The following is a 14,168-nucleotide window of genomic DNA, read 5'->3' as shown; positions in this document are numbered from 1 at the left end:
AGCAGCTCAGAGCTAGGCGCGAGATGACAAAAGGAAATGGGAAGAAGGGCATTAATATGACTTATACCAAATCGCTTTTCAGTGCTCGATTCTGATTGGTCACAAAAGTGTTGATTCATTTTCTATAACAGCAGCTGTGACTGTAGTGCCTTGCTGGAAGGGTTTTTAGTAACAGCTTACACTCACAGAAACACGTTTAAAGAGTCATCGCTGAGCATATTTGGAAGGAGTCTCCAGTGTCAGAGTTTTGCAACAGAGGTAAAGCTGGAACTTGGCTAAGGCTTTAGAACATTTCCGCCAACTTCTGCTTCATCACACCGGTCTACTGTTGATTCGTTTCCTGTAACAGCACACCCCCAAGTGTTCTATTCCTTCAAACATTTGGTTTTTAAAGCCTTTGGTTTTTAAAGCCTTTATTCCTTCAAACATTTTGGTTTTTAAAGCCGATATGACGTTTATCGTCATATCGGCTAGCAACCTGGGTGTCAATTAGAAGAAAATGTCACCACTTTTGCTTCTTAATACATTTTTCTTACTCCAAGGCCAGAGGTTTCACAAGCACAGACTCTTCGGCTATATTAGGTTACGGCGAGTGAATTAGTTCTAGCCTGCGCTCTGCTATTTTTTTTCAAGTTTGCCAAAGTACAATGTTGCCATAATGTGGCTTGTTTTATGTATTGACGAAAAGAGACATGTTGAAAGCAGCGCTCACTCCAGAAATTTCCAGCAAGTCAATATGAAGCAGCAAAATGCGTCACCCATAATTGGCGCCGTTTCTTTACAAATTTCATTCCCCGCCCCCATAACCTATCTCCCCCCCGAATGCCTGTTAACGGTTAGTTGTCTCGCAGGCTCTGAAGTCACCTCTGGAACGAGCGCCGAATAAACACTCTCGCCGCGCAGCAGATGCCCGATTGTTCTGGAACGTGGGTGGAAAAGGATAAATTAGCAATTCATCCTTAATTACAAGGAGCAGAAAAACATTGCGCCTAACAAATGAAGCAGCTGAATTACCGATAGGGCGCCATTTGTCAGAAGAATTGCTGGCGTACACATCGCTGGGTCAGAGCTCTGACTAATCATCGTCTCATTGCTCGCTCCTGAGACGAGACGCGTGTGATGCTCTTTTGTGAATCGTAGGTAGAAGCCATGTTTTCGTTTGTGCCTCGGTGGTATCAAAATACAATTACGCTATCAAAAGCCGATCAGCTGTCGGTCGGAGACGGTTGTGTTCGTGCGTTCGGGTTGAGCCGTGGAATATCAGCCTGGCGAGCGTGCATTGAAGTGCCGTGGTCATTGAGCGAGAGGGATTTATGGCCTACAATCCATCAGCTCTGATCTTAAAAGCCTGTGATTAACAACGGAGAGGAAGCAAGGCATAAGAATGGCTTCTGCTGAAGCCTGACAAGGCCATACTACTCACAGGCTTTTTACTCTGCCTGTTTACAAGTCTGCATATATATGTGTGTGTGTGTGTGTGTGTGTATTCCTCCAGTGTACACCCATACACAGTGTGCATCATGATGCAGGGATTGAAACACACAGAAATGCCGAACACACTGATCCCAGTAACTCCGGCTATAATTCTAACTGTATTTCATCGTCCTTTGTTGGTATGATATCGTTCCTCACCAGTCCTGATTGGACGTCGTTACTCGTTACACAGAGGAACGCGTGCCAGAATCAATCTGCCCAACCGCAGGGTTCCTGAGCATCAAATTCAATTGTCTTGTATCCTTGCTCGTTACCCTCTCGTCACGATGGGCTGGTTTTTTGTTCTGAATTTTCAGAAATCTAATCACGTTCTCCTTTGTAAATCGCAGGAGCGGAACACACGGCGACAGTGACGCACCCGCTCCCCGCCACCTTCTCAGACCTGCTGCCCCACTTCCTGGTGGAGCCGGATGACGTCTACATCGTGAAGAACAAGCCGGTGACGTTGACCTGCCGATCGACTCCCGCCACTCAGATCTACTTCAAGTGTAACGGAGAGTGGGTGCACCAGGACGACCATTTGATCGAGCGCACCGTCGATCCAGCTACAGGTAAAAAATAATTTCAACTCTTTTAAAGTTCTTTTGGATGTTTTTTTTTCAGCTTGTAGGTTTTACATACAGTAGAATCTATAGCTCTTTCGCTTTGCTGCAACGATTTCCGTTCAATTCCAGGAACTGCTTTTTTCTTCACAAGTGCTCCAAAAAAGGCTAATAAACAATTAAACCTGTTATTATTTCATTTAGCTATTCGAGAAATCATCTCCTGCTGTCGTGTAACATCTGACATTATCGCCCCTACTGCTTTCAACCACATTTTTACACTTACATTAGTGAAGAATGATGGGATTATAAGACACATAATGTGAAATTGCATTACTTTTCCATCACTTGTGACATTAAAACAACAGTTCTTATAGTGCAGTCAGACTTTGGCTACTCGCGAGATGCATCATAATGTCAGGTTTGTGTCCTAACAGAGTTTTAAAGTGGGAAGTTTTGAAAAATGAGTGCTTGGCGATTGAATTTCAAAGGGCCAATTACAAGAAATTGATGTCTGGCCAAGAGCTCTGTTTAAACCAAGCTAGTCGAAATAGACGGTTCCTGGGTCGGGGATGGAGAACAGTCAGCGCTGCCTAGAGATTAATGTGATTGACACCTTGACTAGCCATCAAAAATGTTCCGCCGTAGCGCTCGGAAATAGTGGAGTAGTGCGTTTGAGGTTTAGAAACGTGGATCCGGGCCCGCCGCATTCGGGAAACTCGATATACAAAAGAAGGAGCGGGTGCACAAAAGGAGGACGCTCTTTTTTATTTATTTTTTTCCGAAACGCATTCTTTCACTAGACAGAAGCAGCGGAAAGCTTAGGCACTCTTCCAAACCAATTTACACCGTGGCTGCAACCTTTATTGTGCATAAGACTTAGCTTAGGTTTTTGTTCGCAGTTAGGACTGTTTGAATGTGTTGTGCCGTTACGGGCTTAGCGTTGACAGTGGCTTTATCCTCGGAAGAAAGGCATAAATAATAAGTCAGGTCTATCCAATTTCCCCTATCCGCAAACTTAGGTGCTTTTTTTTTCTATCCTCCTCCCCAAACAAAGAAGTGATGTTGCATTATCAGGGTTATAAAAGACTGCATTGTTTTAAAGAAATACGACACAATTTTTGCTGCTTTCCCCCCCAAAAAGCGTAGGTTTGTTTTTGTTTTGTTTTTTTTTTACTCCCCAGAGGTTTAATCAGGGATGTCTGTGGGTGGACAGCCTGTTTTTGCGTGGTTGTGATTCATTACCACTGATGGCAAGCCTGATTTTCTGTGTTTTACCACCACATTGGAATGAGTTCCCATCAGGATCTAATTGGTTAATCTTATTGGTTCAGGAAGATTGTTACCTGAATCTAAATCACCATAAATGCTATTTATATGTGTGTGTGTGTGTGTGTGTGTGTGTGTGTGTGTGTGTGAGTGCTTCCTGGTTACTTGGCAGGCAGCCTGAAATACAGGACACAGAAATATAACAGAAATCAACTAGATTTATTGAACTGTTGTTCATTAAACCACAGTTTTTTGGGGGTTTTTTTTTTACCACAAAGCCACAGTCAGAGGTCATGGGACACATGTATGACCATCAAACTCCACTACAATGCCATCAAACACGCACCACGGGTTAAATCATTAGGACACAAAATTGATAAAATTGATTCATACTGAAGACATACTATACTCAATCACAAATCAATAAGTCTGTTAGGGCAAGTAAAAGCTCTAGTGTGCTGCTTTGTTTGCCTGGGAACTAAGGTGTTTTATGATTAGGATCCTCTTTTAACGAAGATGTACAGTCTAGCGCATTTCTTTTTTTGCAAAGTCATTAGCCAGCATCGTGGTTGTAAACTGTAGTGGTCCGTTCTCACGCTGCACGTAAAAGATATACTCCGAGTCTGGCTAGTGTCTTTATTTTCTCTACAAATGGTAAATGGTCTGCACTTATGTAGCGCTTTTTTTTAACCTTAGCGGTTCTACAAAGCGCTTTACACTGTGTCTCATTCACCCATTCACACACACACACACTCACACACACATCAATGGTAGCAGAACTGCCATGCAAGGTGCTAACGTGCCATCGGGAGCAACTTGGGGTTCAGTGTCTTGCCTAAGGACACTTCGGCATGTGGACAACCCACTCTACCACCTGAGCCACAGCCGCACCTACAACATGTAGGTAACTGCACAACCAGGGAGAACCGTCTATAGGTAACCTGGTGCCAAAGTACAATAGAATTATTACTATAGGATTCTCTCACTAGTCTGCTTTCCTTCGCTAGTTTGTTGTCTTTCTCTAGTTTGCTTTCCGTCACTAGTTTATTAGCAAAGTACTTGTAGACATTGGGAAGTCACTAACAGTCAGGTTTGGGGAGTAACGGAATACATGTAACAGTGTTACGTAATCAGATACAAAAAACTGGTAACTGTAATCTGTTAAAGTTATGTCAGAAACAAAGTGATCAGATTACAGGTACATTTTGTAAAAAATGGGAATACTATCATGATAAATTTTTGTTTTCATTTAAAAACAAAGAAATGAATCTTTTGACATAACACAATATAGACAGCTGCTTGATTATCGTTCTGGTTCTCTCTCACCAGTCGTGACTCACATGAGCAACCTCCTGATGCATGTGTAATTAAATTTTGTACAAAGTTAATTCGGGAGAAATTTCCGGGAAACGTCCGGGATTCGGCTTTAGTTTCATTATGATGTGCTTATGGTCTAATACTGCATCGTGTGTGTGCATATTTGCATTGCTTTAACCCCTCTCTGTAATTCCCGCCTTCTCGCACACCAGTTGGTCGATTCTAAAAGATTTGCAGCAACTATTGGCCAAATTCCTGCCTTTCAACCATTAACCAACTCTCAGCGAAGGCGCGAAGGTGAAGCGCTGTTATGTACAGCGTCTAACAGTTGCTTGACAATAGCAGCAAATGAAGCTGTCCAGAGTCGAAACAATGCTCATGACCATATAAGGTCATTTTTAATTTCATGTTATCACATTGCTTTGTATTACATGGCCATTCAAATGTGTTTTAAGCTCTAAAATAAGCTCTAAATAAAAGTATTTTAGGTCATATTCCTTATCTCTTGACTTTATTCACATATGTGGCCTTGAAGTAATTAAAAACTAATCAGATTACATTACTTTCATTAGTATGATACTTGGATTACGTTACTGATTACATTTTTTATGAAGTAATTTGTAACTGTAACAGGATAAATTTTTAAAGTTACCCTCCTAACCCTGCTAACAGTTCATACTTTATCTGCACTGTTGTCTCAAAACCAACATTGACCTCATTAGAAAGCGGATTTAGCTTCCCTGGGACTGAAGTATATCTTTTTCTCAGCATGACCTGTCATACCGTGATCACAGAGTCCTTCCTCTTTTGGTAAATCTGTCTTTTTATATCTGCTGCTTTCTTGGTGGTCACTGAACTGGTATTCGTACACGATCTGTATCCCATGTTGGACAGTGGGGAAAAGAGATACTCTTTCCCACAATCTCTCTCTCTCTCTCTCTCTCTCTCTCTCACTCTCTCTCTCTCTCTCTCTTGCCGTGGTCAGCATTCAGAAAAGGGAAAATGGCAGATGTTTGTGTATTTGCGGATGAATCCTGTGGAGCGAAGTGTATAGGCATAATATCCATCACTCGATGAAGAAACTTAAACCCCTCTAGTTTGGAGCTTAAGAGCTGATTGTGTAGGGCTGATGTCCAAATAACAGCGAGAGAAAGAACCTGTCTGCTTCATGAGGAGGCGACGCTGAGACCTGCCCCCATCACATCACCTGTCTGTAACACGGACCTATTAAACTGTTTGTTTTTATGAGCCTGTTGTTTATCAGGCGTGTATATTACTTCATGTTTTGTCCAAACAGACTCTGGTGTGTTAATTTAACAGCATTCCTGATGAGCCTCTTGTCCTTTCCCTGTCCTTCCTTTCTTTTGCTTGAATAGCGGCTTGTCGATAGCAAGTTATGCCCCTCTTTCCGCCAGCTGAGTTTTTTGTCGTTAAAGGAACACAATTTGGACCATAAAGCTGTCATGTTTACGAGGACATCTCATTAAGCATGCAGCACTATCGCACTGGCTGCTAATGACAACAAGCCCCAGGCAGTTTGGCTGTTCGCTAACAAAACCCGCCATTCTCTACTGAATGTAGTGTAATGTGATAGAATTACAGTTTAATATCTGTCAATGCCATAATAAGACATTAAGTAAGGAATAAAACATAACAGGGCGCGATGTTATATAAGAAAATAATGAATGACATAGTTGATTTACAATAATTGTGGTTGGAGATTGAAATGAAACCCCACGAGGTGTCTTCAAGCTACATACGGCTGATGTGTAGACTTTGTTTACTGGATATTTTGAAAATATAAATGAATAAAAATCCAAACTTATGGAGTTGTACATGATTGATTGATTTATTTGTTTGTTTGTTTTATCCCAAATCTTTGGTAAGTTTTTGTGTCAAATTTTCGCCCAGCCATCTCAGCTTAGACCACACCCCTCAACCCATTACAAAACAGTCCGCAAAAGAAAACCCACTTAATCTACATTCATTTGAAGATGAAAAGTAAAAAGACGTGTGAATTATTGAGTTCATCTCATGTCCAGAGTAATTGCGCGTGATTACGAATCACAAACTTGTAACTCGTATCAAAAATGTAGTATTTGAGCTTCTCATGTTATATTTGCGAATCGTTCACACATTCAGTTTGTGTAGTTTGCGTCACAATTTGCAGACTACGATGTCATGTGTAGAGTTATGTCCGTAGTTTGTAGACGCAACATTTTGTTTAAGCCCAACCCCCTCGTCGTAGATCAAGCCCAAAAGCTCAAAACAAAAAACATCCAGTCAAAACCATTGAGTTTATGTTTGCCTCGCACCTCTGGGGTTGGGGGTTCGAATCCCACCTCTGCCCTGTGTGCACGGAGTCTGCATGTGCTTCAGGGGTTTCCTCCAGGTACTCCGGTTTCCTCCCCCAGTCCAAAGACATGCGTTGTAAGCTGATTGGCATCTCTACATTGTCCATAGTGTGTGAATGTGTGTGTGAGTGTGCCCAGTGATAGGTTTGCACCCCATCCAGGGTGTCCCCTGCCTTGTGCCACAAGTCCCTTGGGATAGGCTCCAGGCTCCCCTGCGACCCTGAGTAGGATAAGCGGGACAGAAAATGGATGGATGTAGGGATTTGGATTAGGATTTGTACTCCTAGGTTGTACTCATAGTTACAGGTTTATGAAATTGTTACATTTACATAAGAAAAGTAACTCCGTAGTAGATAATCTGTATTTATCTTGCTGGGTGTTGAGTTTTGATTTAGACACATCACGACGTGTCTCCTGTTTGTGAGACACGTTTAAGACGCAGGCCGAGCATGTCACCATGCGTCTTCCACACAGTTTCATCAGTACCTGCCAATGGCAATGCATCCTTCTGCATCACAAAAAAAACACCTGCGCTCAGCAGTTCAAGTTTCTCACTTGTTTTCTTTTCTGGGCTCGAGAAAAAACACCATTACTGCTGTTCTAGCAGGGGTAGCCAGAGGACAGAACAGGCAAGAACAGGCTTTATAATGACTACATAGATCGGTGCAGTGGAGCTTCTCGTTGTCGCTTTGTATCCTTCCATGTACAGCACCGAGCTTTTTGAAATACTGAGACGTGAAAAGAGTCACATGCATACGCTTGCGGTTTTAATCAGTGTTTCAAGAGCTTTCATTCTCAGTACAAATACAACTAAAGTGATATATGCTGTATACATACAGTACATCCTTTCTTTAGAGGCAGATTGCATGAATCACAACAAAGAGGTTCAAAAGGAGGAAGCGTTTCTCAGTGAGAGTGTGTAGCCTATATTTTTTCAATTCTCTATTCTGATTGGTCTTGATTCATTTCCTCAATCGGCTCGGGCAGTAGTTATGTTTATATTTCTGCACTCGTTCCAATACGTTATCGTTTCTATGGTAACAGCTTACATAACGACTTGTTTGGTGGACAAACCAAATGATTTTTTTAGAGATGCACTGATACAAAATTTCTCAGCCGATACCGATAACCGATTATTCAGAGTGATATCGGCCGATACCGATAACCGATACCGATAGTTCTGCCTTTTATGCCTTCTTTTAAATTAATAATAATTAATTCCACAATTCTGAAAGAAATGCAAATAAAAACTTTATTCTCTCCATTTCAACAAGTTGTTTCACAGTAACTGGTCTCATAAACAGAAAACACATTACTCTAATTAACATTAACACATGAATTAAATTCTGAAGATTAAAGTAAGATTTCTTAACTTATTGAATGTTATTATATCCTATCAACATTGACTGAATTCTAAAAAAACTCCCGTTAGTCTCACATTCACTCACCACAAACAAAAGCATTTCTACTTCATCACTGAACATCAAACTGGTAATATATAATATAAACTGTTTTATATATTAACATTAACTGTATATGAAATATACTACACTTCAAATATATTTTTCTGTGCAATATATACTTCATTCTCAACTTCATTGAAATCTTTCAACCGTGTACTGGCATGAGCAGCTTGAGCAGCAAGGCAAAAAAAAAAGTGGCTCAAGGCCGAAACTCCTGTTTCACTGCTGCTCACTTCCAGTGTAAAATTTATAAAAAGCTTACAAACTGCAGTTTTGTCGTCATTCCACACGAGAGACATCTTCTTTACACACAGCACCAAATCTATGTGTTTTCCTGCCCACTTTTGATTGACAGGATATAATCGGCCCTGATCATCAGATGTTTCTAAGCTATCTTGTTAAAAAAGACTCTAACTTTGATTTAACTTAAATCTGGTGTTCCATATAGGGTTTACTCTGCTTGAAATGAGATTTGTTGCCGATTACTTGCGTCTTGCGCATGTAGGCAGCTGCAGTGTTATGAAATACAGAATATAACTGCACAATGGCTGCTAAGAATGATGACAAAGCTAGCAAAGCTTGCGGTTCAGTCTCCGTGTTGTTGTGGATACGATCAAGGTAGTGTAATGGTCATAAAGTAGGGGCTTGACGAATCAGGGAAGGATACACAATGATCCAGAAGAATCAATCAGGGGGCGAATGTGGGCGAAGCCACGCCTTCGTTTTCAAAAGTCTTCATTTTGGTCTGTTTACACCGAAACGTAAGCCTGGAGTTTTCGAAGTAAAACGAGGTCTTCGGTGTTTCCAAAAGTCTCCGTTTTCGAGGGTCGTAAACTCTGGAGCAGTGTAGATGACAAGTGTAACCATAGAAAAAGTTTTTAAAACGAAAGCGCAATAGTGTAAACAGGGCCATAGTTTGTTATTAGTTTGTTAAATCTATAACACTGTTTTGAAGTAGTAAATATACATCACTCATCACAGTTACTTGGCTAGGTTGTGGCTTACAACTTACTCCCCCCGACTTTGTGTGATTCATTTTCAATTTCGAGGTAACGCGAATGCAGCATATACACCTATTTTTTTTTTTTTTCATTTTTACACCAAGCCATTTTGCACAACAAATTCAAGAGCGACATCTCCACTGATACGTTCATCTCCTTAATAAACACAGGAGCCTAATTAGTGCAATAAGGGTTCGAAATGCCTGCGGACACGGCATCCCTCGACGAGCAGTCTTGCTCTTCATCATATCAGCTAGTTGGAATATTTGGGTCTTTGAGACAGCGAGAAGGTTGGGGCAGTCTGTTCTGAACGAAAGATAGCAAAAGCCTCAGGCATTCTGATCTTCCTGGGCTTGTTTTTCATTATACATGCTGCTTTGGCAAGTTGTTTTCCTCCATTTTTATGACAAGCCTCTGTTTTTACCTGCAGCCCCTCAAACAGTTGGTAAACAATATTGTTGATGTTGTAATATATATGAAATAAATTCCCAATATCAATTCTCACCACGTAGCCTATCACTTCTCATTACCTGTCCACTAAGATCTCTCAATCTCTCAGTCTGAGCACATCCTTGGGACATTGTTTGTACTTGCTCCCCAATAGGATGATGAGATAATCTCAAGACAAGGCCGTGATGAAGACATATCCGCCCAGAGAGGAATCAATGCTGACAGCACATTTGCGTGAATTAGGCCTGCACAGCCCTCGTTCCACTCCAGGTGTAATTACCCATCATCCGGCTGCCACCTCAGGTGTGCGTTCAAGATGCTTTTCCCTCTGCCGAGCCCTGCACACATTACGCTCGGTCATGTTATCGTGCTGAAATCGTTTCGAGTGTCTTTCAAACATTATCTCAGTTTTTTTTTTTTTAGCAGAGCAGCTCTGATCTTCTGCAATCTGTCATACCTGAGAACGTCTTCAGCTTGTATAGCACTGTGCGTGTTCAGCTAACATGGCACTTTGCATAGCATGAAAAAAGCAAACAAGTCGAATAAGCGTCTCTTTACAGAGAGCATTGCGGAGTGTATTCCACAGAAAGAGTCATGAATATTAAATGCAGGTTCTAATTGAATGTTGTCTAAGATCTTATCTCCTAATTAGAGATTCCACATTCGCTTTGCACCACTTAATTTAGATTCATTTGTTCGGGTTTTCAGGCATGAATTTTTTGTTCATACTTCCTAATTCAAAATCAAAGTGCAGCGCATTTATCAAATAAATTAGTTAAGTTCCTGCAGAACAGATTTCTTGACTTTCATTTAATTTCTTAATGACAATAATTTCCTCTCATCCAGAGACGGGTGTGTTTTTTACTCCTCACATGCAGAGCTGGGATGTTTTGATGAGATGCGAAAGAGATATTTATTATACATTAGTAGAGTTTTATTTTTTAAAGCCGAACAGATTGTTTCAAAGCAGTTTTGCAGCCATCAGTGCCTTAACCATCGGTGTGCAAGCCAGTGGGAGCACTGGTGAGGAAACCTCCACAGGATGGTGGAAAGGGGAAAGAAACCTTGTGATACAATAGGGGGATCCTACTCCCCTTTGGCTGGCTTTGGGATTCGTGAATCGTGGGTAGCAGTATGCTAATCACTGGAATCAGTGTATTGTTGTTGTTGAAGGAGAGATCACAGTCAGCAGTCAATCAATGAAGAGGTATCAGGAGCCTGTAGGTCTCAAGATGTAGGATCAGGATGGTAGCAGAAGCAGGCAGGAGTATAATTTGAATGGGGCAGGAGAAGGAACTAGATATGCCAGGAGCTTGTTGACCTCAGGATGGCAAGACTAGGAATTAGATGTGCTAGGAGCTGGTTGACCTCAGGATGGCAAGACTAGGAATTAGATGTGCTAGGAGCTGGTTGACCTCAGGATGGCAAGACTAGGAACTAGATGAGGCAAGAGCTTGTTGACCTCAGGATGTCAGGAGTAGGATCTAGATGGGGCCTCAGGCTGGCATTAGAAGGATCCAAATTGGAGCATTATTGTGAGGGCCTGTGCATGGCTGGTATAGGATTCAAATAGAGCAAGAGTAATTATTACCCATCAGCAGGATGCATCAAGATATTAATATGTAAGGATCCAGATGTGGCACAAGCTTTTGGGCCTCAGGTTGACAAGAGTAGGAGAGAGGATGATCGCAAAAGCTTGTAGGCCTGAGAAGGACAGGAGTACAATCTGGATGAAACAGGAGCTCATTGGCTCTTATAATGGTTGGAGTAGGATCCAGACAGGACATTATTTTGTGGGACTCAGGATGGCTGGCATAGGATTTGAATGGGGCAGGAATAATTACCCATCATCGAGTAATTATCCATTACATAATTACCCAGCAAGGGGATAGGTAAAGATCCAGATGGGTCAGGAGGTTGTCTCAAGTGTGGTCTGGGGCTGAGTGATGTCACATGAGTGAAGTGTCCCTGAGTGATGAGTGAAAGCATCAGAAACAAGCCTTATTTATTTATTTATTTATTTATTTTACTACAAATCTGGCCTGAAAAGAGATATCTTATTTTCTGATTATACAGGATGGCAGTTCTTTTTCTGCTGTGTGCAGCAGTTTTGCTAATAAATGTTCTGTTTATTATAATTTAGTTAGAGTTTGTTTTGCACACTGCATTGAGTAAAACTGTTTGCCATTTTAATGAGAAAACTGAATAAGTCTGATATAACAAAAGGGTTGCTTCTCTTTTAAAGGACACTTTCATCAACACTGCTGCTCATGACAAAGTGCGTTTATTGTAAATCAAGGACATTCTCACTGAGCAGAAATCCCTGCACTTACCTTTCCTTTCTCCTGTATATTTGATCAGTTTGACTAATCACTACAATGCTACATTGATCTTCTCAATAAAATAAATACATAAAAACAAGATCTAAAGAACTCCATTCTTCAGTCTTGCGTCTGTTGAAATACTGATATACTGAGGGGTAACTATACATTTATGGCCCTTAGAAACACATATTAGCGTTTATTACTATGTAGAACATGTTAAAGTCACGCTGCAAATGGCTACTTAAACTTCTGAACAAATCTTGAGCAAGTGGTGGCGATGGAACATGCTGTTTAACATGTAGCTTCAAAATCCCTCATAGGTGTTCAAAAAGGTTGAGATCTGGCGATTGTGAAAGTCATAGCATATGAGTTCCACCATTTTCATCCTCATCAAACCATTCAGCGAACCCTTGAGGCATAGACATGGGGGTGGAGTCATAATGGAAGAGACCCCGCCTATAAGGATAGAAATGTTTCGGTGTAGGGTAAAGGCGATCAGTCAGAAATGCTTTGTATTGATTTGCAGTGATGCTTCCCTCGAGCCATGCCAGTACAAATAACTGCCCCTTACAGCATAGCAACAGATTTTCCTTTCATTTGTCACCCACCTGTTGCAAAGGAAACTGCAATGCTGAAGAATTTCTTCATGAAAAGGCCATTCTTGCTAGCTTGCTTAACTGTCTTACTTACAGGTTTTTTGTTATGGAAAGTGAGTCTTGGTCCCAAGGCGAGCAAGAGCATGCATGAGGAGAGTGGATGGAAATGCCTGAAGGAGAGGGAATTATAGGCAATTCTCTGAAATTGGTGAGAGCTATTGCTGTCCTGTCCACTCTCTCTGAACACTGTAATTAAGTCCTTTCTCGACTCAAATCTCAACTCTAATCCTTTTGATTAAACGTGACTTTTGTGTGATCAGTAGTGAGACGTCTCTCTTGGACAATCATCCCTCTTGTTCATGCACTTATAGAGTGAAGGATCAAGATCAGGGCAAAAAACTCGCTTTTACGAAACTTCTAAAACTTGATCAAACTCTGTTTCTTCTTTCTGACTTTCTGAAAGTTTTGCTGGATGGGAACCAAACACCTTGGTTGAATCCCAAGTTAAAATAATAATAATAATAATAATAATAATAATAATAATAATAATAATTGATTAAGGTCGGCTCTGAGTGCATGTGAATGTAGTGATATGTTTCCTATTTTCTGTTGCAGCATTTCTGACCAATGAATGAAGGAGGGAAAGTTTTATTGTTATTATTATTATTATTATTATTGTTATTATTGTTATTATTATTATTGTGTACAGTGTGAAACCAAACCAAATAGCAAGCAAGCAAAATAAATATGAATAAATATTGATTCAGACTCATCAAACAGACTAATATGTGTGAAAGCACCCTAGGAAACCCTAAGAAGCACAAACAATGACATAATATCTTGGGTCAGAATTAATAGCAAATGCATGGTAAGACTTTGCGAAGACAGGGAAATACAGAGTATATGTACACAGATTTATTAAGGAGAAACATGGAACGGGTGCACATATTCAGGGAAAACAAAGCAATCACAAAAAGAGGCTACTGAAAACAAAAGCAGAAGCACAATTTGCTTGAATCAAGGATCTATTGAGGGTTCAGTGTATAGAGGGTAGGCGGTGACGTCACTTTCCCGCCGGAACACGCCCCCCTCGGCTGGACTGAGTGTGAGTCGGCTGGGTTTAATAGGGGAAGCTGGGAAAACGCCAGTATAACTAACGATTATCAGCTTAATTTAAAGGCACTTGGACTCAACAGTGACTCTTACAATTTGCCCAAGAACCTGTGGTCCATGGACATTGGCATGTGGCCAGAAATTGGTTTTCCCAACATTTATAGGTACCTGATTTCTATGCTGGGGAAATGCACTAAGCAAAGCCTGAAGGCACACAAAAGCCTTGACGCTTGGTCCTACTTCAA

The 14,168-nt window shown here is 41.0% G+C and overlaps 1 protein-coding gene across 4 annotated transcripts in view; it reads left to right on the top strand.

Annotated features, from left to right (window-relative positions):
- The window catches only part of unc5a (unc-5 netrin receptor A), a 225,751-nt gene that overhangs the window by 115,386 nt on the left and 96,197 nt on the right, over positions 1-14,168 (top strand). For all 4 annotated transcript variants that reach the window (XM_053651214.1, XM_053651207.1, XM_053651198.1 and 1 more), the window contains exon 2: positions 1,824-2,045. In XM_053651214.1, coding sequence (XP_053507189.1) covers positions 1,824-2,045 — 222 coding nt within the window. The remainder of the gene's footprint in view (positions 1-1,823; positions 2,046-14,168) is intronic.

Source organism: Ictalurus furcatus, chromosome 2 (assembly GCF_023375685.1).
Source record: "Ictalurus furcatus strain D&B chromosome 2, Billie_1.0, whole genome shotgun sequence".
Taxonomy (NCBI): domain Eukaryota; kingdom Metazoa; phylum Chordata; class Actinopteri; order Siluriformes; family Ictaluridae; genus Ictalurus; species Ictalurus furcatus.
This window is presented reverse-complemented; position numbering and strand designations above follow the sequence as displayed.